The 25,557-nt window shown below is 41.8% G+C and overlaps 1 protein-coding gene across 5 annotated transcripts in view; it reads right to left on the bottom strand.

Annotated features, from left to right (window-relative positions):
* LOC307144557 (rho GTPase-activating protein 26-like) overlaps window positions 1–25,557 on the bottom strand; it is a 120,844-nt gene that overhangs the window by 22,863 nt on the left and 72,424 nt on the right. For 2 of the 5 annotated variants that reach the window (XM_079847008.1, XM_079847010.1), the window contains exons 16-20: window positions 24,504–24,562; window positions 22,042–22,147; window positions 20,116–20,275; window positions 13,716–13,866; window positions 9,801–9,954 (exon numbers count right to left, since the gene is read on the bottom strand). In XM_079847008.1, coding sequence (XP_079703134.1) covers window positions 9,801–9,954; window positions 13,716–13,866; window positions 20,116–20,275; window positions 22,042–22,147; window positions 24,504–24,562 — 630 coding nt within the window. Of the gene's footprint in view, window positions 1–9,794; window positions 9,955–13,715; window positions 13,867–20,115; window positions 20,276–22,041; window positions 22,148–24,503; window positions 24,563–25,557 lie in introns of all 5 variants that reach the window. The other 3 variants (XM_079847009.1, XM_079847011.1, XM_079847012.1) reach the window with 2 other exon arrangements.

The following is a 25,557-nucleotide window of genomic DNA, read 5'->3' as shown; positions in this document are numbered from 1 at the left end:
ATGTCGATCGCTGCATCACAAGGTGGGCAGGAGTCCTTGGGAAGTGACGATTCGGCTGTGCTGCCACCTTCGGGTGTTCCAGCATTGCCCGAGTCTGATCCCGAGATGACGGCCATACTTTCCCGGGCAGCCGCGGCCATCGGTCTTGAGTGGTCCCCGCCACCTGGTCCGGTGCGCTCGCGGCTGGATGATTGGTTTTTGGGCGCGGCCGCTGATCCTCGTCAGCGCCCAACCCCAATGCCTTTCTTCCCGGATGTGCATGAGGAGGTCATGTCTTCCCGTGATCGCTCGGCAACCTCCTCCGCCTTGCCTCCTCTCGATCAGGCGGCTGCCAAAGGGTACACTGGGGTTCCCCAGGTTGAACGCTCTGTGGCCATGCAATTGTGTCCCCAGAGTGCTTCTTCCCGTGGCGACCCTAAGCACCCCTCCAAAGCCTGTAGGTTCTCCTCCACCCTTGTGGCGAAGGCCTATAGAGCTGCGGGGCTGGCGGCCTCCTCACTGCATGCCATGGCAACACTCCAGGTCTACCAGGCCCAGATGTTGCGTGACATGCACGAGGGGAGGACTGACCCAGGGCTCTTTGACGAGCTGCGTGCCGCCACCGACCTTGCTCTCCGAGCGACGAAGGTGACCGCACGCTCCCTGGGTCAGGTGATGTCCACTTGCGTGGTCCAGGAAAGACATCTGTGGCTTAACCTGGCCGATATGCGAGAGGCCGAGCGAACCCGTTTCCTCGACACCCCCATATCCCAGGCTGGCCTCTTCAGCGGGGCGGTCGAGGACTTTGCCCAGCAATTCTCGACCGCCCAGAAGCAGACTGAGGCTCTCAAGCATGTCCTACCCCGACGGCCCGCTGCTGCCTCCACCCAGCCGTCCGCACAGGTGCCTCAGTCTGCTCGCCGCCGAGGGCGCCCTCCTGCGGCTCCCGCCCCTCCTGCACGGCCCCAGCAGCAGCCTCCATCTGGGTCGCGTCGTGGAGGACGCCGCAGGAAGGCGCCACAGCCCTCTCCCGCCCCGTGCCCCGCTAAACGCCAGGCAAAGCGGCGCTCCTGAGACGGGCTGCTCAGAGATGGCACTGAGTTCTTTTCAGGAGACGGTAGCAGGGCCGCTCCTTCCCCCGGTGGAGGGCCGGGGGAGAATCCTTGGTTTTCCCACTCCCGCTGCTCGTCCCTCGACGGGCAGCACCCAATTGTGGTTAAAGAAAGAACTCACTCTCCCATCTCTGAGCACACAGAGCTCTCGGATGACAGTGTGCGCCGCTCACGAGCCTCGCCTCTCTCATCCCCCTCTGTCGCCAGCCCCCTGCCAGAGCACACCCACGTGGGACGCTGGTCCTCCCCTGGCCTCCTCTGGCTGGGATGCCGCTATGGCCGCTATGCCACCCACGCCTGGGCCGGTCATTCCGCTTCGCTGCACCACCGAGGGTACGTCTGTGGTCCGCATGACCCCGCTGGTACAGTTCCTGGAAGCCTGGTTAGAGCTTCCCAGGCTGTCCCGCTGGGTCGCGAGGACCATCAGGCTCGGCTACGCGATTCAGTTCGCGCGGTCTCCTCCCCGCTTCAGGGGAGTCCGCTTCACTATGGTCGGTGGCAATGCCCCTGTCATGAGAGCGGAGGTCGCTACCTTACTGGAGAAGGGTGCGATCTAGACTGTCCCTCCAGTCGAAATGAAGTCCGGCTTCTACAGCCCCTACTTCATTGTACCGAAGAAATCCGGTGGATTACGACCGATCCTGGATTTGCGCGTCTTGAACCGCTCCTTTCACAGGATGCCGTTCAAGATGCTCACGGCCAAACGCATTTTCGAATGCATACGGCCGCAGGATTGATTTGCAGCGATCGACCTGAAGGATGCCTACTTCCATGTCTCCATTCTTCCTCGACACAGACCATTCCTACGGTTTGCTTTCGAGGGGCAGGCATACCAGTACGCAGTTCTCCCTTTCGGGCTAGCCCTGTCTCCTCGCGTCTTCACGAAGGTCGTCGAGGCAACCCTTGTTCCTCTTCGGGAACACGGAGTTCGCATCCTGAACTATCTCGACGACTGGCTGATCCTAGCTCACTCTCGAGACCAGGTTTGCGAACACAGGGACCTAGTGCTCCGGCACCTAGCTCGTCTGGGCCTTTGGGTCAACCGGGAGAAGAGCAAACTCTGCCCCGTGCAGAGGATCTCTTTTCTCGGTATGGAAATCGACACGGTCGCCATGTGCGCACAGCTTACGAGCGAGCGCGCGCAGTCACTGCTGACTTGCCTTCGTCAGTTCGAGGGCAAGTGTGCGGTTCCACTGAAACTATTTCAGAGGCTCCTGGGGCATATGGCATCCGCAGCCGCAGTCACGCCGCTCGGATTGCTTCATATGAGACCGCTTCAGCTTTGGCTTCGCGATCGAGTCCCGAGGTGGGCATGGCATCACGGCACGCTCCGAGTTCCAGTGACTCCGACCTGCCGTCAGACCTTCACCCCGTGGTCGAGCCTCAGTTTTCTTCGGGCCGGAGTTCCCTTGGAACGAGTTTCCAGGCATGTTGTGGTATCAACAGATGCCTCCACCATGGGTTGGGGCGCCATGTGCAATGGACATGCTGCCACGGGCTCCTGGACAGGACCCCAGCGCCTTTGGCATGTCAATTGCCTCGAGTTGTTGGCTGTACGTCTTGCCCTGCACCGCTTCCGTGCGTTGCTCAGGGGTCAACACGTACTAGTCCGATCAGACAATACCGCGACTGTAGCGTACATCAACCGTCAAGGTGGTCTGCGCTCCCGCCGTATGTCACAACTCGCCCGCCACCTCCTCATATGGAGTCAGAAGCATCTGAAGTCGCTTCGAGCCATTTATATCCCGGGAGACCTGAACCAGGCGGCCGACGAGCTGTCTCGGCTTCGGCCTCTCGCTGGAGAATGGAGACTCCATCCCCAGACGGTTCAGCTGATTTGCGATCAGTTCGGGGACGCACAGGTAGACCTGTTTGCCTCCCACGACTCGTCCCACTGCGACCTGTTTTATTCCCTGACCGAGGGCACGCTCGGCACGGATGCACTGGTGCACAGCTGGCCGCGGGGCCTCCGCAAGTATGCGTTTCCCCCAGTGAGCCTTCTTGCGCAGACCTTGCGCAAGATCAGGGAGGACCAGGAGCAGGTCATTTTGGTTGCCCCGTATTGGCCCAACCGCACCTGGTTCCCAGAACTCCTCGCGACAGCACCTCCCTGGCCAATCCCTCTGAGGAAGGACCTTCTTTCTCAGGGACGGGGCACCTTGTGGCACCCTCGTCCCGATCTTTGGAACCTCCACGTGTGGCTCCTGGACGGGACGAGGTAGGTTTGAGTACCCTACCACCAGCGGTGGTGGCTACTATCACTTCCACTAGAGCATCGTCCACGAGACATGCCTATGCATTGAAGTGGAACCTCTTCATCAACTGGTGTTCTTCTAAACATCAAGAACCCACAAAATGCCCGATCAGTGTCGTGCTTTCCTTCCTACAAGAAGGGTTGGAGCGTAGGCTGTCTCCCTCCACCCTGAAAGTGTATGTTGCCGCCATTGCCGCACATCACGACGCAGTTGATGGTAAGTCTCTGGGAAAGCACGACCTGATCATCAGGTTCCTGAGAGGAGCGTTCCTGAGAATCCTCCTCGCCCTCCTCTCGTTCCCTCTTGGGACCCCTCAGTGGTTTTAACTGCCCTGCAGAGTGCTCCCTTTGAGCCTCTGCAATCAGTGGAGCTTAAGTTCCTGTCAATTAAGACAGCGCTCCTGGTTGCATTGGCCTCCATCAAGAGGGTAGGGGACCTGCAGGCATTTTCAGTTGACGAAGTGTGCCTGGAATTCGGGCCGGCTAACTCTCACGTGATCCTGAGACCCCGGCCTGGATATGTGCCCAAGGTTCCTACCACTCCCTTTCGAGACCAGGTGGTGAACCTGCAAGCGCTGCCCTTGGAGGAGGCAGACCCAGCCTTGGCACTGCTCTGTCCAGTACGCGCACTCCGTGCTTACGTCGACAGAACGCAGTGTTTCAGGACCTCAGACCAGCTCTTTGTCTGTTATGGTGGGAAACTGAAGGGAAAGGCTCTCTCCAAGCAAAGGTTGTCTCACTGGATAGTGGACGCCATTGCTTTGGCTTACCAGCAGCAAGGTTGACCATGCCCCCTTGGTGTGAAGGCTCACTCCACTCTGAGTGTGGCCTCCTCTTGGGCTCTAGCGCATGGCGCCTCGCTAACAGACATCTGCAGAGCTGCAGGCTGGGCGACACCTAACACATTCGCGAGATTCTACAATCTCCGAGTGGAGCCAGTTTCTTCTCATGTACTCGCTTCAACTAGCCGGTACTAGATTCTGCTCAGGTGTCTTCGCTTGCTCGCCATTCCTCTCCACGGACGGGATACGTGCGATATTCTCCTCAGGTGAGCCTAATAAGCCCTGAGTTCCTCCAGCACTGTTGACGTCAACGCCAGAGTTATGCCACCGGCAGCTTTCGCGCTTGGCTAGGTGCTTCCATGTGCATGGTTCCCCCTCTGGGCGACCCCCACATGTGTATTCCACTGTAAGCCTCTCTGAGCATGTGTCTTTCCCTTGGCAAGCCACCTTGCCACCCCTGGGGTTGAAATATTCCACCTGCGGCTGGACACCCCAGTGATACTCCATATGCAGCCCCCCGGGGTCATATGTGTATTCCAAGTCCCCCCCTTCGGGTTGGGCATGATTGCATATTTCCACTGATATATGCTTCCCAGTGTACCTTGGTATTCCTGTGTTAAGTAGGAGTCCTTCGTCTGTGCCAGTCTCACGACAGGGAGCTCAGACTTACGCAGGGCACTGGAAAACAGTCGAGGTGGCGTGATTACACTCGGAACCCCATTCGTCGTCATCCGACGTAACTCGGAGTGACCACGAAAGGGAACGTCTCGGTCAGCGAAGACATATCTGCATGTTGCCAGCGCACTTCCTTATATACCCCCAGGGTGGGGCGGAGTTACGCTATGCAAATTCCGCAGACCCATGGCATTTCATTGCCATTGGCTCGTTATATATACTCGAAGGTGATAGGCTTTCTAAGCGAAACCCCATTCGTCGTCATCCGACGTAATGTCTCCGTTCCCTACTCAGGGAACGAGGGTTACATACGTAACCGAGACGTTCTCTGTTTACTTCTACTTATGCATGTTCTTGTGCATGTTTTTGGCTTGTGCAGCGCTTTGGTACTGGGAAATACTAGAGTTTGGAGCTTGCTCTGTTAAACGTGGCAGATTTGGAAGTTGCTTTAAAATAAGCAGACATGGCTTCTCGATTTTGAATCAAATTTTGATTCGATATGTGCATACCCAGACAGCAACATAGTGTCGGCCCAGATCTGGGCCACATCTGGTACAGTACATGTGGATTCAACGCGTTCCAGATTTGGGCCAGATCTGGGCCGACACTATGTTGTCTCTATCCAACATTATAAAACAAATGTCAAAGCTAACTGCAATCTTTACACATATGACTGGCAAACTTCTGCGAATTGCAGAAGATAGAATCGTGATTCGTATGTGAATCATTCGATTGCAATGTGTGTTTCATGAGTAAATTTTGAATATATTCCTATTTTCATGCTTGATCTACGACACTAAACCATTCCACCCCGAGGAAGATGACTTTGTGTACAGTATGAGGGAAATATTTATATGGCAATATTCAATGAAAATGTCTGAAGGGCGAGAATCACTGGATGTAAGCTTCTTCACACTAATCTGGCTATCTGTGTGAGTATATTTCACAGGAATAAAACAATTGTTTATGACGTGAAACTTAAGAGTGTGATCTCCTACTGGGAGTGGGAGATTGGGAAAGGGTCGAGGACAGAATCTTGGGGAACACCGGTTAAAGGCAAGACCTTGGCAGTCATGCCTTTCTCAACAGTAAATATGTTGGCAGGAAATTGAGAGAATCTGAGGGCTGTGCTGGGTTCCATAATTTCCGTTCACATAATAAAAACCTCAAAGCAAGCAAAGACTGTAGCCAATGTAAGGTAATGAAATGAATCACAGATTGTATCAAAACATTGTTCAGTCTGATAAAACAATCTACCCTTTTGACCCTGAAACAAAAGCTAAAACTAAAAACTATGTGCAAACAGTAAAGATCTCCTAAATGTAAGATGCTGTCTACTTCATAGCAAACATGGAGATAAATCATTGTTCCATTCCACATACTAATTCAAACAGTTAAAACAGATGATGGTAGCAAGGGCGCTGTTATTATGTTCTTGTATTTGCGAATGTATTATTATTATGATGTTGCTAGGGTGTTTGAGTGGTTTCTAGGGCATTGCTACTGCAGTGGTTGTTAGGATGTTCTGGGTGGTTGCTCTCTGATGTCTCTATTTTAATTTATTTTATTTGTATTGTTTATATGACAGGGACAATACCCTCTATATATGCTTCTAGATAATAGATGATTTGCAGAAATTAAGAAATATAACAGCCAACAACCAAATTCAAAACATATTAATACAATATATGTGAAAACTATGGAAGCTTGTTTCCGCCACTGAATAATAAATAATAATAATTGCGACTTTTTATCTCACAATTCTGACTTTTTTTCTCATATATCAAGTCAGAATTGTGACTTTTTTTCTCAGAATTGCGAGATATGAAGTCAGAATTGTGAGAAATAAAGTCGCAATTCTGAGAAATAAAGTTGCAATTGCGAGATATAAAGTCGCAATTCTGAGAAATGAAGTCGCAAATGGGAGATATAAAGTCAGAATTGCATGATATAAAGTCGCAATTGCGTGTTATAAAGTCAGAATTGTGAGATATAAACTATTCTGTGGTAAAAAAAAAAAAAAAAAAAAAGTGTCTTTTTTTCGACTTTATTTCACGCAATTCTGACTTTATATCTCGCAATTCTGAGAAATAAAGTCAGAATTGCGAGATGTAAACTCGCAATTGTGAGATAAAAAGTCACAATTATTATTATTTATTTATTATTCAGTGGCGGAAACAAGCTTCCATAGAAAACAACAACAATAACAAATAATAATAATTTAATGTTAGGGTAGGCATTTTTTTTTATAAACACTTACTGTTATTCTGGAAACTCTCTTCACATCCTGATAGCAATGAATAATGGAAGTGATCTTTGAACACACTGTTCTCAAGACTCTTAAGTACGAGTTTCTGGTCATATGATATTCTGGTCTCTAGTTATGGCTTGAAACCCTCTTTCAATGTTAATCAAGGGGATTTCTTTACCTGTCTTATATCCACCAGGCAAACAACACAACAAAAATAAATAATAATAATAATAATCACTAGTAAGCAATGACAAACCTTTCTCCAACAAGGCACATGAATTTGAGAAATCGATTTTGAGGCTAAAGAACTTGGATGAATATTTGAATGCTATCAATCCTGCTCTGAATTCTGACTTGTGATGCAGCCTGAATCATAGTCACATCCAAACTGATCCCCTGATTGAGCCTGGTTTCTCCCGGGGCTTTTTTTCTCCATTGTCACCCGATGGAGTTTGGGTTCCTCGCCACTGTGGCCTCTGGCTTGCTTAGTTGGGGACACTTAATATTCAAAAATATTATTGATCTGACTGTACTGACGCTGTTGTGTGAGAACTGAACTGAGCTGGAAAACGACATTAGATTTTTGCAGAACTGCTTTAATAATTGATGATCTTTACAATGGAACTGAATCAACACTGAACTGACTTCAGCTGAACAACAGCCAATATCATCATCATTTTCCTGTTATCACTGTAAAGCTGCTTTGAAACAATCTGTTTTGTATAAAGTGCTATATGAATAGAGGTGACTTGGCTTGATATATTCATATCTGTAGCACAAACAGTGCATTATAAGATACACACCAAACTTATGTTATCCAACGTATGTACAACGCATGTAGAAATGCTTGCCTTATCAAACACCACTAACAACATAAAACATTTTTCAAAAAGTTTAGGCTGACTAAACTACACAGTCAGCAGAGTACAATTTTTGTGAAAATTGCTTGCATTTATATTTCTAATCGGTTTCCAAAAAAAGCAAAGCAATAAGTGTGTTTCACTGAGATCAAGATCTTGAGAACATGGGGACTTTTTATATTTCTGCTCCGTATCTGCTTATGCTGCAGAGCAGCAGCATTAAAAAAACTACCCTCATCTCATGCCATAGCTGTGCACAGCAAAGAGCTATCAAAATGGGCCCAAGATAGTGGTTCAAAAATCCATTACCGACCCATGGCCAACCAGAGACAGTGAGATGCATACTTCAAACAGTGTGCCTTACAAAGTGCACACAGTGGAAAAGGGCTGTAGGAGATTGGAAAGGTTACAGGGAAAATCATTACTACAGCCCATGTGAGAGGGTATATGTTTGCTTTGAAGGGGATGTATCATGGAAAACAGGATTCAGGATTTTTTTTTTTTTACTTTGGAAGTAAAAGATCTATGTTTTATCTATTTTGTAGATATGCTCTAACATTGAACCAACAGCAAAGCAGTTAACACATTCGCTGTGTGTGCGACAAAGGTTCAAGTCCGGCCTGCATCTTGCGGCAAATCTACTTAGAAAATACATCTCAATTATGCTTTGAACATCGACATTTTTGCTGCACCTCATTGCATATGGGAAGAAGTTGTGTCATTTACATAAAGAAGTCTTAAAGGTGCAGTACGGGTCAGAGAGAAAATGGTCAAGTAAATCTAGATTCTGACAACTTTTTGGTGCAAGAAACCCTGACTAAAGGTGTGGTCACATGTACCAGAGTCAGAAATGAACTTTTGCATTAAGGCCACGTGTCCACCAAAGCACGTTTAGCCAGCTGAAAACGCAGTACTCAGCGCCTCTTTACCCTCCTGGCATTTTAAAAAACGCGGCGCTCCCATTAAAAACAATTGGAAAAATAAGCCAGCCACGTGAAAAAATGCTTTGGTGGACACAGGGCCTAAGGGTCAATATTTGCCCTATAAAAGTAATTTTCTGGGACTTTTTTAACTTTGTTAAGTTATTATTATTATTTATATATATATATATATATATATAAATTACCTTATAGTTATCTTATGCCTCTGTGTTGTTTTTTTATGTAAAATATTACAATTTAGTAAATTAATTCCAATAATTCAAAGCTATTTTGCTTTTGCATTGCCAAAATAACACAGAAGCCTCATCTGTCATGGCATGTTTCTTGACATAGACTGTTCAATGCTGCTCAAAGGTGGCATAAATGTATTTTCACAGCAATTGCATAATGTAATTTTAAATATCCTACATAAAGTATATAAATAATAATAATAATAATAATACAAAAAAACTCATTACAAGCAATATTATGACAAAAATCATTATTGTCAATTATTGCCCTTGATATTGGAATAATGATGCTGATAAACAGAATGTGTATGTGTGTGGAGAAATTGCATATTATTTTAGTCTACACTGGCAAAGCCATCTGAAAACCAATTATGAATTAGTTTATCAAAATCCAGTCATTCCAATAGGAATCTGCATGATCTGGAGTTTTGTGTAAGGGCGAAATAGTTCCACACACAGATTTTCAAGTTGGTCACAAGCACTGACCAACAAAAAGCTGCTTGGTTTGATGATTGAAAACGATGGTTTTTAAATAAGTTTCTTGAATACTCTAATACTGAATACTACCTGCTGTTGGTTGAACAAACTCATGGCATTGGTTTGGCCAGTATTGTTCTGTTGGGCTGGATGGGATGCTCAAATAAACAGAGCCAACCAGGAGAATGGGAGACAGTATTTAACACACTTTTGCTTTAAAGCATGTACTGTACACTTACAGTGAATTAGGCTGACTCGGTTTGGCCAGTTGAAGCCCATCATGATCTCCGTCTCCAGTGGGCAGGCTGTTGAGTCGAGTCCAGTTGTGTGTGCTGTTGCAATTTACTGAGTCTGCACTGGAGTTTACAACCACACTGTTCCTCTTCTCCACTGCTGATGGAAAAGCAAAAATGTTGTTATCCTAATGAAAAGTTAATGGTATGCTAATATAATTACTCCAGCCTGTGGCTAAAACATGGCCAGGCGGGATCTAGTGGTTTGCATTTTTTATGTGGTTTGTATTTCAATAAGCAATTCAAGTTACACTTCTAGTGACTCATGTCTTTAGACAATAACTAAATGGAATCTAATATTTGTGGACTAGTTCATTCGTCACATGCCCAGAAGGGGTTGGCAGCATTTTTTAGTAATTGCGAACAGGTTGGTGTCTGGTCATACTGTAGGTGTGCCAACTTGAAACCCGAAACTATTTCAATAATTGATTCCATTGTCATTTATAGCACAACAATTTCCCAAAAGACCTCGAACTAGGGCTGGGCGATATATCGCATGACATTGTTAGGCGCATCTCGTCAGTAAAGCCGGTACCTTGATTAGTAGTAAATCTCCATCACCTGCTTTCAGATGGAGCGGCATTTACTACACAGAGCCGTAGTTAACTGACAAGCTGAGCCATATCGCATTAATTATCGCGGATGTATCGTCGCATTAATTATCGCGGACGTATAATCTTTTGCATATTTGAACCTAGGGCTGCACGATATTGAAGAAAAATGCGATATGCGATAACTCATTAAATAATGTGATATTCGATAAGCGATATGATAATGCTTAAAGTGTGTAAAATAAACTTAAATGATCTTTAAAATATTTAAAATTATATAACCTACATACGTGTTTCACATTATTTTTGTAACAAGAACACATCCCTACAACTTCTGAAAGTGAACAGCAGTGTTTTACTGTAGCATAAGAAGTTAATAGTTAATAAAAGAACATCATATTTTACATATTTTAACATCAGTATAAACCACGGGGTTTAGGGTTTCAGGTTATCCTACATTAGGTTTATTTAACAACAGAAACTGAATAATCAAATGTAAAAATAAAACACTGCTTAGTTTTCACTGTATGAATTAAATATACACTGATGCTTATTAAAGCTACAAAAGTTATTCAGCCAAGAGCAGTAAGTGATTTTCTCTTTGTCGTTTGCTCATGACCACAGTTATTGCAAGGCATTGCGATATTCATATCACGATATATACATTTGCAATATTTCGATCATTTCTATATATTGTGCAGCCCTATTTGAACCCTTTCCAGTAGTGACTGTATGAATTTGAGATCCATCTTTTCACACTGAGGTCAACTGAGGGACTCATACTCAACTATTACAAAAGCTGCAAACATTCACTGATGCTCCAGAAGGAGAAACAATGCATTAAAAGCCAGGGGGTAAAAACGTTTTTAAACAGGAACAGGATAAAGATGTGTACATTTTCCTTGTTTTGTTTAAAGATTTTTTATTTTTATTTATTTTTTTATTTAGTGCTGCCCTTCAGTGTCCCCTTCTGTCCCACCATTGAGTACCGTAGGGGACAGTTAGTAGTCTTCTAAGAGGCAAAGAGATCCATCTGAGCCCTTATGAATTGAGCCCAAATGACTTGCACAATCTCTGGGTGCAGCTGCTATTCTCCTGGGTAGGAGGTCAGCTGCCACATTGCCCACCACTGGAAGATGTAGGGTAAATGTAGGGATGTAGGGGAAAATACCATTTTGTATGCACCCATAAGAGGAGCTCTCAGGCCTTGCCATGAAGAGATTGAGAATTAGTGGTTATGTGGTACAGGTTTATGTAGTACAGCACTGTGGAACTGTCTGTGCGCACAATGACATGTTTTCTCCCCGGGTCCGGGAGAAAATGCATCAAGGCTTGATACACAGCCTCAATTTCCAGCAGGTTTATATGAACTCCTGCCCAAGAGGCCTACCTGCTGCCTCTAACTGGGTAGTTATTCCAGATGGAAAGACAGGCTCTCATGGTCATTGAGTCCAGAGCTAAGCCCAGATGTGATAGTATTCTGCATGGAGTAAGCCAGCTCTTCTATTCGTTCAACATCAAGCCTAGTCTTTTGTGTCGCTCCTCGCTTGTTTGGTTTAGGCACATATCAGCCAATCGTCCAAGTAATTTATGATGTAAATTCCCTGCCAACGGAGAGGAATGAGTGCTGCATCCATGTACTTGGTAAAAATTTGAGGAGCCAGAGACAGTTCAAAAGCAAAGTTCTTACAAGCTGTCTTGAAAGAAAAAACAGAGGTACTTTCTGTGATCTCTGTGGATGGGAATGTGAACAAATGTATCACAGAATTCCACTGTAGTGAACCAGTCCCCCTTGTCTTATGCTCGTAAAGAGGGTTGACAGGTTCAACAGTCGAAAAGGTAGACGTTTTAAAGACCAATTGAACCGTTTCAGATTAAAGATGGAACGCCAGTCTTCATCCTTCTTTGAAATTAGAAAGTAGTAAGAAATAAAACCCCTGCCCTACTGACTCTGAGGGCAGGAGTGTCATTGCTCTTTTCCGTGTTGAGATCTCTGTCGAGAGAGATTTGCACTCCGCATTTCCATTTTAGACTGTTGGAACAATACCCTGGTAATCTGGTGGCTTGGTTCCATCTTAGGGTATTGAGTACCCAGGGATCCTAACAGTTGCATTTCTAGCTGCTTTGTTGGCTGCTGCTGGCAAAAAGAGTGGTGATTGTCCCTCCTCCGGTTTGCCAAGGAACTCTGGGTCAAAGTACGCTGTGAACCTCCCCAGTCTTGGACAGATGAGGTTGAACGACCCCAGCCTCCTGTTGCCAAAAACAGTCCCATTTGCCCCATCTGTCGCACTGCATAAGTTAACTCCCTTGCTTTCCGTGCCTGTTCCAGGGCTGCTCCTGATGATGGGCCAAAAACCTCCCCTGGTACAACTGGGGCAGCCACCACTGTTGCACAATCCTGGTCAGAAACATTTGCTTCTGATAACCAAACCTGGCGGCGTGCTAGGAACACTGAAGCCATGGACTGGAAACTTGTGCCTGAAAGCCTTGCCGCTAAAGCTGATGCCTGATAAGCTTTACACAGCTGAACATCCACAGCCCTGCTGCACTTGTCTGGATGATTTTGTCTCTATGTGCTCCTGCGGTTGCTCCAGCCAACATACCAAATGTAGGTCCCACCAGAGGCACTGCGGCAAGGCCACAGCTATCCGGCCCCGACACATTAACTAACTGTGTTTTGGGTAAGGCGTTAGCGCTAGTGGTGCCTTCCAGGAAGACTGTAGCTCTTCAGCCCTTCGGATTTCTGACGATGGGAACCTCTAACAAAAGCAGATGTCGTTGGTACTGCCAAAACCGGCACTTGAGCTCGCTCTGCTGGCCTAGAAATCACAGCTTTATCTGATGGATCAAGAGGTGCTGGATCTGAGGCCTGGGAAGTATCTTTATCCAGCTCAGAATCTGAAAGATCCTCTAAATTTCATACTTAAATATGACTAATATTTGAATTATATTTCAATTTAAAAGGCATAAGTTCAGTTAGACAGGCAGCCTTATCAGTGGTGCACGATATGCAATGATGATGATGATGATGTAAGTGTTGTTGTTGGGTTTTCATGTTTTTGAAATAATATTCGAAATTCGAATTTTAATTTGACAGTCCTAATTTTGCTCAGGTGGAGCATGTTTAATTTGAAATACGATCTCCTGACAGCTTGCCCTCTAGCAAGGCTGACCCATATGGAGGCGTGTTGACCGGGATGTAATAGAACTGGCTACAGAGACATGAAGGTCATGTACAGAGTCATGCATTCTAGCATTATTTTTAGTTCTAAAGAACTATAATTTTTTATATTTTAAAGAAAGCACGTACCTTTGTCTTTCTCTGAGAATGTGGGTGTGGGGAAAAGCGTGAGGGGTCTCTCACTGCAGGACGGGGCCTTGCTGTCTGCACTTCTCCGCCTGGGCAGGTTGAGCTGGGTGTTGCCCTGCCCTCCTCCAGACACTGGCATGTCTTTGAAAATCTGCAGAGCCGAGAGGAAATTCAAATCAGCATAAAGATGTCAGAGAGCCACAATGATGGGATGAGTGTCTGCACAAAAATAGAACAGACTGAAATGCTGCTACTGATCCTGGGAGAATATACCTTATACCTCTATGCAATTAAAAAGTTTGATAGTAATGACATTAACAAAGAAAGGCAATAACTGTGGATGAAAAGTTTATATAAATTAAATTTTGTGCTGTCAAGGAGAGAATTACGGGGAGTTTAATATATCATCATGATTATGTATATAATGTATATAATTATGTATATAATAACTTGTAAATATGAATACTAATTTTATAGATCTGACTGAGTTTAAAGTGCCATTTGGCCATCACTAAAATGCATCATACCATGAGCAGTTGAAATATTCTAGAAAACCTCGCTCATTTAAGAACGTGAATTAAATTATTGACATTAAATTTAACATTTAATTTAATATTCAACAATGATATTGATCTGCCTGTCTTGACACTATTATACAAGGACTGAACTGAGCTGGACGATGACATCACGGTTTACTCCAGAGCGGCTATATATATATAAATTAACTAAATTAATAATTTTTTTAAAAACAAAAATGAAACATCACTGAACCTACTTAAGCTGGACTGTAACTCTATTTTCTCCTGGAAACAAAATTTTGCATTATTTTCCTGTTATCTCTGTAAAGCTGCTTTGAAACAATCTGTATTTTAAAAAGCGCTATATAAATAAATGTGACTAGACTTGACTTGTTGCATTGATGAAGCAAGAACATAACATAATTGCATAAAATGAATATGCATAGTTCAGTTGAAACCTTGCCCTCTTTGGCTTGCTGTTAATGCTGTAGATACACAAATATATATATATTAGGGCTGTCAAAAGATTAATCGCGATTAATCGCATCCAAAATAAAAGTTTGTTTTTAATAATATATGTGTGTGTACTGTGTATAATTAAATTTGTATATATAAATACACACACATGCATGTATATATTTAAGAAAAATGTGTTATTTATATATAAAAAAAATTATATTTATATATAATATAAACTATATAAATATATATACAGTATATGTATGCAAATATTTCTTAAATATATACATGCATGTGTGTGTATTTATATATACAAAATAATTATACACAGTACACACATATTATGTAAACACAAACTTTTATTTTGGATGCGATTAATCGCGATTAATCTTTTGACAGCCCTAATATATATATATATATGTTTTTCATGTTCTTTAATCATGTTATTCAAATTTCTTCAATGACGAGTTTAGTTGTATAACAATGAGCTTTCGCCCCCAAAAAATAAAATAAAATAAATAAGTAAATAAATAAATGCACTGCAATAATTGAATCAATGAACTTTACAGATCTTGCCTCTCATTTACATCTGGTCAAAGAATTTCATCAACATCACAGCATAGGCTATATTTTCACGGGTCACACAATTTCGCTCAATTTGTTCCTGATCACCCTGCGGAAAGTGTATTTCATTGAATTTCAAAAAAGCCTTACTCTGTGTTCACACCGCCGCCGGCGAGTACGTCAAAATTCGCGTTCGCTGCCCTGCCAACCACGCCAAAGAAAGATTCCTGGACGCTCTGACGTAGATCGAATGCTTGGTTTTGCAAACTTTATTTAAAGGGGCCGCAAAGCAAACAAGCATTTTGACGCAAATTTGGTCTTTAATTAACATTAATTTGTGTGCAGCCTACGTTACAGGTTGACTGTAACCTTAATGCAATTGTTCGGTGTTGATTTGAGCAAATTCATTGAATTCCCGCTGAAAAACAAGCGTTCTAGCACGAAAATGTTGCCTATAAATAGTGTTGCACATCTTCTTATCAAATTCACATGATCAACCTCTCCTCCATTTTGCTTGGGAACTAATGTGGTCGGAAACAAAGTTTACTTGCTCTCTCTGGAATCCTCTCAAGCGGAGGACTTCTACTTTCTGATTGGTTGCCGCCGAACCGCGTCATAGCTCATTACCATAACGTCAGTCGTCTTCATTTATATAGCGCTTATAACAATGTAGATTGTTTCAAAGCAGCTTTACAGAGATAAGCGTATAATTTAAGGTAACAGAGATTGTTTAAAGTTGACCTGACTTCAACTCTCCTCGCCGCTCTCACCGTCCAAGACGGTGGCACAATGTTTATATTGGGCTGAACTCTTTTCCAGCTTCTCTCAAGGAAAGACCATAATTTATATCATGGTCAATTAGGTTGGCTCTGATTTCATTTGAAACCTGTCTGTATCCTATCCTTCTACCTCTCCTCCCTCCTATTACACCTTGCTCTCCCCTTCCTCTCAGTACATGTCTTCTTATATGTTCTTCTCTTGCTCCTTCTACTAAAACCATTGCCTTCCACTCTACCATCTCTTCTCCCTCTTCCTACATCCTCAACTCTTCTTGCTCTATTCCCCTCATCTCTTCCTACCTCTTCCACTGTTCCTCTCCCTCTCAATATTACCCTTTCTCTATCCTCTCCAAAACCTCTCACCTTAAGCACCATTTCCACCGCAGGAACTTTCCCCAGACACTAGGGACTTTGGGGTGGTAATTTGGTGTGTTTTGACCACAGGAACAAGGGTCTAAATGAAGTCCTGGTTAAAATTTCCCCCTCAGAAAGTCCCTGCTCACGAGGTAGTACTTTTTCAAAGTTCAGGAACTTTCCGGTGTGGTTTTAGAAGACAGTTGCGGTGCGTGCAGTAAGAGTTGTTTGCTATTCGAATCAACAATGGAGTTTAAAAAATATGACCGATGGGCAGACGACGAGGTTCAGGCTTTATAAAGCTTAAATTCAGAGGATGAAATCCAGCGGGAACTGTAAAGTAGAGAGCAGTCCTACGTCACCGGACTAATCTTCACAGTACTTTAGACCACGATGGAAACGCAGACAGCAACAGGTCTGGGGGACAAAAAGTTCCCCGGACAAATTGTTCTGGGTAATTTCGGTGGAAACGCGGCTTTACACCTCGTCCTTTTCCCAATTTTCTTTTTTTTTGTTGTTGTTTTTCCTTTCCCTTTTTATAGTTTTTGTAATTGAGATAGCTATGTAAACAATTAGGAAATTTGCACTGTGTTGTGTGCAGATACATAACTTAGCACTAACTCAGCAGATATTTATTTGGGGCTAATTGAGAACATTCCAAGTACAACTGAGAATTTAACAAATAAGAGTTTTTTGTGTGTGTGTGTTTGGAAAAATGGTGCACAAATGACTGTGATTTTTGTAAAACCAGTTAAAAAAGCTGCAATTGTTTTTTCCTGATATATTAAAGTTTGGTTGGCTGTATGAACTACTGTGAAAACATTTGAGAATTTTGTGCACAGTGTGATGCATGTGATTTGTAATGTACATGAAATGAAGGAAAATGTACGTGTTTAGATTACTGTGTTAACTGTTTTGAGAACAGTGACCTGAGTTTGGAGAAATGTGTCAGATCGATTGAGGAAAAACTGTAACATTAAAGAAAGCACATAAACAGTATCTGCGATTATCATACTTTGTGTTGTTGTTTTAGCCGCGATGTCACAGAGAAATAGAAACCGTTTCTAAAATAGAATCATCTCGTGTCGACGTCGTGGCTAGTTGGGACAAAAACTCTGATTAACATGAAAAAGATACTTTTTATCACGTGTCGCGGCGTTGCATCTGGTTAGGACATGGTGTTGGCGTGAACTATCCCTTTAAGCACACTAAATAACTAAATATGTTTTTTAATCGAACAAATGAACCAAAAAAATGCATTAAGAAAATAGACAGAGGGATTTTACATTTTATTCTGGTCTCAGTGAATGCATACAAGGAAAAAGAACAGTTTGGGCATTCTGTAAAATTTCATATGAGGGGGTCAAATGACTGTGGAACAACATAAGATTGAGTAGAAGATGCCAAAATATAATTTCTTTGGTGAACTATGCTATTAAGAATGCTGAGAAAAAATCCCTTTCTCTTGAGACACAAAATGAATGAAGGTCACAAGTTTGTATGCAAAGAGTCTATTACGTGTTTGTAAATGAAAAGCTTTTTGAGGATCAGGTTTATGTTACAGTCAGTTTACTGTTTGTTTCCTGCTGTACATAACTGTGTATATATGCTGACAGATATAGGATAGGTAGCCTACAATGCTTGCAGGATTCATTACAGGTTAACCTCATTCACAGAGTAACAAAAAGCACGTGCCATGTCTTTATGGGGACGAGACATGGGAAGGTTAAATGCACAGGACGTGGTGACAGCCTTGATCTTAAAACTTACCCTGGCCACTTCACCTCTTCAGGCAGGGGGGAGTGGCTCTATGTCATGTGACTGTGGGGTCATCTTGAGGAATCAGCCATGAGCCGATTTGCATGTTGCCATGGCAACTACTCTAAGCTGATTTACGCTTAAGCTCCTGTTGGCTTTGAAGTTACCTGTTACAGCAAACATGGTCTGAGTGTGCCCCTTAAAAAGGGTCTCACTGCTGAATCAGTGTCGCCTCCTTTAACAGAAGAATTACATCCTTCTTTCACACTTTGGTGTGAGCACCTTTAGGGTGAATACGGTGACAAATTGATAAAAACAATCTAATGAGCCATTTAAATCATTAGCTGTGGAGATCATCACCAAAGGTTCAAAAGAAAGAAACATGCTTAACCCAAGTTTCATAGTAAATGACTGGCTATTCTGGTCAGCTAGCTCAAGCAACCCAGTAAACACAGAACGTTCCCCCAACGTTCCCATTTGGTTCCCATTTGTATGTTTTTTGGAACCAAATAACGTTCTAGCAACGTGCTCTGTATGTTTTTTTGTAACTCCCAGAACGTAGCAGGGAGGTTCTAAAGAGAAGGTTCCTTGCAGGTTATTTATGTTTTATTTTCATAACTATGTAAACTTGTGAGATGACCAATACAGAGATTATTCTAATGCAGAAATGTGTCATTTTTCATAACCATAAACTATATTTTGCAGAATTACATGAAATGAAATTAGTTGAATACAGCTTTTAATAAAGAGTAGAAATTAGATCAGTCAAACGCATTATAATGATCAGATAAATCCAATTTCATAGCTAAAAATATTAAGCCGTTTGTCTTTCACAGAAAGCCACACCAACTTGAGTAATTAAAAAATTAACGGTCATTTCGTTTTACTGACGGTGGCTCGCGAGATATAAACTCGCAATTCTGACTAACATGTTTATCGATCTCTTTATTGAATAATTACTTATAATTAACATACATACATACATACATACGAGAGTAAATAGAGATATCAGAGAGATTTAACACGTCTAATTGAAGAGAAAATCATGTTTACTGACCAAAAAAAAAAAAAGTATGTCCAGCTAAACTGCTCAATCCAGTGGTAAGAAATGATGTAATGTTATCCTATTTGAAGTAAAATAATTATGGAAGCTTGTTTCCGACTCAGAATAAAAAAATAAATAAAAAAGGTAATTGCGACTTTTTATCTCACAATTCTGACTTTTTTTCTCACAATTGCGAGTTTATATCTTGCAATTCTGACTTTTTATCTTAGAATTGCGTGATATAATGTTGCATTTGCGTGTTATAAAGAATTGTGAGATATAAACTCGCAATTCTGACTTTTTTTCTCAGAAATGCATGTTTATATCTCGCAATTTTGACTTTATAACACACAATTGGGAGATTCTTCGCAATTCTGAGGAAAAAAGTCCTTCAGTACAGAGTTTTTTTTTCCTTTAGAAATGGACTTTATAACTCACAACTCTGAGAAAAGATGTCAGGATTGCAAAATATAAACTCGCAATTGCGTGTCATAAAGTCAAAATTGACAGAAATTGTATTTCTCGCAATTGTGACTACATCTCATCTTTACAAAATCTTATTTAATCCTCTATATAATGATTTATGTGCTTGGATTATTCCTATTGGTTAAACAATAGATCAAAACAAGACAGTAGTAGGCTATACTGATTACTGATGTCCATCCATCCATCCATCCTATGCCGCTTATACTACATCATGGGACACAGCAGTGCTGGATGATTACTGACGTACAGCAGGGTAAATGATATCAGAGTAAAGAGGTTAGGAAAACCTACTGGGACCGTTTGGAGAACTTACTGGGAAGGTTAGGGGAACGTTATATTTACGTGAAGAAAACTTTCCTGGCTAACCAACAGAGAACGTTAACGTTTCCAGAACGTTCTGGGAACTCAAAATTGTTAGCTGGGAATAAAAAACATACCCGTTCATGGTTCTCGATCAGGATTTCTACCACAATGTTCTGGAACTTGATGTCCATGATCGCTGCTACGGTCTCTTCCTGAGGCCTCAGAAGTGTAGGGCCGAACACTACGCCGAGGTTAGCGACTGTCATCAGATTCTGCTGGTGGTGACTGGCCACTCTGGTGAGAGAGTAACATATCTCATTCAGTCATTTATTCCTTATTATAGTTTAGTGCTTTTCTCTATATTTAGCTTTATATGCAGTGTAACAAAAATAGGGCTGCATTAACTAAACAAAATCAACAAAAATTAATTATGGAAATAATATAAAATAATTTCATGCCGTCATTTAAATAATAAAAAAAAATTATTGACTCAAAATGTACTCTTTTATTCTTATAATGGGATCATTTTCCTTCTAAAAAACAGCACATGAGTAAATGTTGCTGTCTTTTTAAAACTTGCTGTAATATATTATGCATTCATTAACATCAAATTTATGTTATAAATTTACTATATTTACTATAACACGCACGCACACACACACACACACACACACACACACACACACACACACACACACACACACACACACACACAGTAAGATTATTTTCAGAAATAAGGGCTTTGTAGACATTAGCGCATTTCAGACAGACTGGGAATAGAGGACCTGCAATAATGTATGGAGTGTGAAAATTAGTTTTTTGAACATTAAAGCATGTTAACGTTCTTCTAAAGCGGATACAAAATAACGGTTCTCCTAGTAGTTACACAATTATTACTAAATTTGAAATAGTTTGGTAAAGTAATATGGGTGTTTTGCTTGGTTTTTCTATTGATTGTACAAATCAATCAAACAGCTGTAGTGTGTGTGAGTGTGTGTGAGTGTGTGTGTGTGTGTGTGTGTGTGTGTGTGTGTGTGTGTGTGTGTGTGTGTGTGTGTGTGTGTGTGTGTGTGTGTGTGTGTGTGTGTGTGTGTGAGTGAGTGTGTGTGTGTGTGTGTGTGTGTGTGTGTGTGTGTACAGGTTTATATTACATTGTGCCAAATGTCCCCACAAGGATAGTAAAACCTAAGATCACCTACATTGTGGGGATCAGCCAGCGGTCCCGACAATGAAAATGTATTAATAAACATACTAAATTGTGTTTTTTTGAAAATGTAAAATGCAGAAAGTTGTGTGTGACGGGTAGGTTTAGTGTAAGGGGATAGAAGATAGTTTGTACAGTTTAAAAACCATTACGCCTATGGAGAGTCCCCACAAAGATAGCGAAACTGAGTGTGTGTGTGAGTGTGTGTGTGTGTGTGTGTGTGTGTGTGTGTGTGTGTGTGTGTGTGAATTTGATGAGCAAACTCTAAAGTCTGTAAATGATGATTTAGGGTAAACAGAAACCAAGCTAAAAAAAAAAAAAAGACTCCTATGCACACTGGCTACTGTGTTCACTGGTATTCTCAGGTGAAGAGATTTATTAAAATTCCACATGACAAGATCATTTCCAACCGACGAGGACAGCATTCAATGCCAGCCATTCCAGCGAATAAAGGCTATGCAAATAAATCAATTGGGTATATTCAAATTCTCAATCCCAAAATTGTTACGGATTATGAATCTGTCCGATCTTTTAAAAAGGATTATCGCTTAGAAGTGTTCTGCAAAAATCTGCCAGCGTTAGTGAGAAACGGCTCTGCAGAGCTCGGCAGTCAGGGTGTCAAATTAGACTCGCACAAAAGAAAACGGAGCCGGGTACAGGAGGGAAGGAGACTGAGGAAAGGACAGGTGGAGGAAAACAAGCCGCTCTTTTCAGCTGGACAAACACAAAGGGGAAGTTGAGGTCTTTATTGCCATCAGCATGCTTGAGGTTTTTATACAATGGCAATCCTCTAAGGTCTTTGGCTCTGTTGGATTTGTAACGCCGTATAAAAAGGGGCGTCAACCCCAAAACTCACTTGGCCAAGTGTTTCATGAGAAGTTCCAGCATCTGGCGGTTCTTCTCTGGGAGACGGTGCACTATGGAGTGGATCTCTGCCACCCTCGCCTCGGGATTGTCCAGTTCTAGGAAGACGGATAAAAGAGGAAGCGAGAGAGTGAGGGGTTGCAAAGGAAAACAAGCACATTTCCTTTTGTTCCGCATGAACTGTAGGCGTTGTACTGTTGTATGCTCTTTGGCTTCGGCCGTGCAAGTCTTGATGTATATTTCAACATTCACTGACAGACTTCAGGGCTGAAAATCTGCATCTGTTGCTGCTGTTGCAAACTGAACAAAAGATCCCGTTCCCCACTGACACAGTCTGCACCAACACAGACACATTATTCCAATTAAAATGATATTAATGCTCCTGTGTGTGTGTGTGTGTGTGTGTGTGTGTGTGTCTAGATGTAAAAGCACAGAAACTGTGCCACCTAGTGCGCGTGACGGCTGCAGCAGTGTTTAAGGGCAAGGATAAGCCACCAGAAGCGGCTCTTAAAGGTCACTGAAATATTAGAGTAATCTAACCGGCTGCCTTGATATCCTAATAATCCCCAGTAACAAGAGTATATAGATGACGTAACAAGGGAGAAAAATATATTGTGGATTATTATATTTCTGTAGCCTCACATTCATTGCGTTAAAAAAAAATGCTGCAACCTGGATTCGAACAAACAATGCCAGCTTTATTTATATATTAAATAGTATAAAAAAAAAAAAAATCTGTTTTCAGAACTTGTACATTTTAATATTTAATACCGTATATCTATAATTATTTTGTTCTTTTTTTGTCATTTATATTGTATTGTTAAGCATGTGATATGTTCTGATGTAATATAAAAGTTACCCATGTACTGCTATTTGTTGGAAAAAAGCATTAAAAGAAATATATCTATGATTATTTCTTCCTTCCCCATTATAGTTAAAAATGATTTTAATTAGTTAATATTAAAAGAATTTATTTGAATCATTTTAGCAAACTTTTTTTACACAAAAAAATACAGATAAAGCAAATTTCCTCCTGCAAATATTAAACTGCAAGTCCCGGTTATATAAAGATATCACATAACCAGACCAGACATGTATTTCATTGTGTTGAACAGAAACTGAACCACTAGACGGCACACAAACATTTTCACACTTTCTCGTCTCTCTTGATTTAGTCTTCTCCAGTTACACACACATTCACGACGTCTCTCACTCCCATATTCCCATCTCTCTCTCTGATGAGGGGCAAACTCCAGATGGTACCTTGCTCTTTATCACATAAACGGCTTGCATAGACAGGAATGAACGAGGGGAGGGGTGGAAAAAAGAGAGAATTTGAAAGGCAGAAAGGGAGGAGTGGAGCACTCTGAAAAAGCCGAGTTCATATGAGGACAAGGGCCAAACGTCACCCTGAAGGGGTGGGAAAGAAAGCAGAGAGAAAAATAGACAAACAGAAACAAAAACGGAAACAATGATAGAGAGTAAAACGAGATCAAATGAAGATAGCATGAGATCCAATGGGGGGAAAAATCATCTTGTTAATCAGTTTTTTTCTTTTCTTGTTTTCCTGAACAAAATATTCAAACATCCTTAAAGCTAGATAAATTTACTTGCAAAAGTACATTCAAAATTATTTTCATAGAATATATACTTTAATATTTCATATATTTATAATCATATTCCCGCAGTACTTACAAAAAATGCTTGAAATTAATGAACCATTTTAACCTTTTACAAAGTAATTGGGATCATTTTAGCAAACTGTTGTTTTAAGCAAATATCAAATTGAATGAAGTTGAAGTGTGAAATTTCTGACTGAAGATCACTCAAATATTAATAAGTCTGACTGCCATGGTATACTAATAATCGATCGAGAGAGAGAGGTATATTTAAGTATATTTCTGTAGCTCAACCTTCATTGCTTTATAGGAAATTAGCCACAGCTTTATTTATTTATAAAACAGTATTACAATATTTAATTATAAATGTGTTATATTATGTTATATTATGTAAAAAAAAAAAAGTATGTATTTTTTAAGAATAAACTTCACTAAATGTTGTATATTTATGCTTAAGACAAGAATATAATGTCCGAAAACAAGTCGTATTTCCTCAGACACAAAATACTGATCAAGAAAATAAAGCAAAAATCCAACAAAATGTAAAAGTTTGTGCTTAAAGCTAAAGTATAAGTTCTTTTTTGCAGTGTGAAAATGAAAGTTTATGGTCTACAAAAAGAAGATCTGGAGGAGGGACAACATCCCTTGAGGTCTCAGACAACAGCCGCCACGCTGTGAATCCATTTTCATTTTTTTGCACCCTGGTTTCCTGCTTTGGGCCGAGTCTTACTAGCGTGAGCACTCCTACTCTTTAAACGGTCGAACTGTAGTCAAATAGTATCAGACAATCGAATTAGATCAGTGGAAATAACCAGACAGATGGAGAGAGACTCACTGGCTGCTTTGATGAAGTTCCTCTGGTACTGGTATGTCATGAGAGGGCCCGGCAGCATCCTGATAGAGAGAAGAAGAGAGAAGATTAGTGATTAGATAACAGACCAAACAGACAAATAAAGGACTCAAAGACTCAAAGACAAAAGGAATCATGGCGTCCAGAAAGAATAAACGGAGAGCGTTTGAAGCCATGAAGGTCTTCCTTGACCGGTTTTAAAGTTGTATACTACTTATTCACTAATATTTTTAGACTGGAGGTTAATTTGTAGTGTATTAGCAATGCTGTTGAATAATATGAATGATCAGACGGTTTGTTAGAAAACATCTTAAGCTTACAACATTATTGACTATGTTTTTTTTTACATTTTCTAACACAAATGTGAGTGGTAATTGCCACAGTGCTTAGCATGTTGTGTGTGGTTGCCAGGCCGGTGTCATGAACAAATGGGTTCCCTGTGATCCCCCTTGTGAAAAAGTGTGTGGTGAAAACTTGTAGTGTACTTCAAATCTTAAATGTTTTTTTTTTTAAACTACTTGCAGATTCAATTGAATTCAATTCACATGTATTTGTATAGCGCTTTTCATAATACATATTAATTCAAAGCAGCTTTACAGAAAATGCATGTCAATTTCGAGTGATCTGTTATCAGATGCTAATGTGTCCAAGTTAAAGGTATAGCGGAGGATTTTCTTTTTCCGGGTGGATCATCAAGACTATTGGTCCTCCTAAGTGTCAATCATTCTGGTGATATGTTTGCGTAAGGCCGTCGTACGTGCTCGTGCACACGATTCACACGATAGCGTGCGCTCAAAACACAGGTTGGGCTTCCCACTGATGCCTCATTCGCGAAGTTTCTACTTGACAGGTAAAGTTTGGCATGCTATTTGGAGAAATCCATTTAAAATCACTGCTAGTAAAAGTTAATGTAAGCTATGATTAGCTTGTGCATACGTTTAATAGGCGTTCCCTCTCGGGAGCAGGTAGAGTGTTGCGCATGTGCATTTTTTCAAAAAGTGGAGAGGGCGGTTCTTTTCTAAAATTCGGGAAAATCCTC

The sequence above is a fragment of the Squalius cephalus genome, assembly GCF_949319135.1.
Source record: "Squalius cephalus genome assembly, chromosome: 17".
NCBI classification, from domain to species: Eukaryota; Metazoa; Chordata; class Actinopteri; order Cypriniformes; family Leuciscidae; genus Squalius; species Squalius cephalus.
This window is presented reverse-complemented; position numbering and strand designations above follow the sequence as displayed.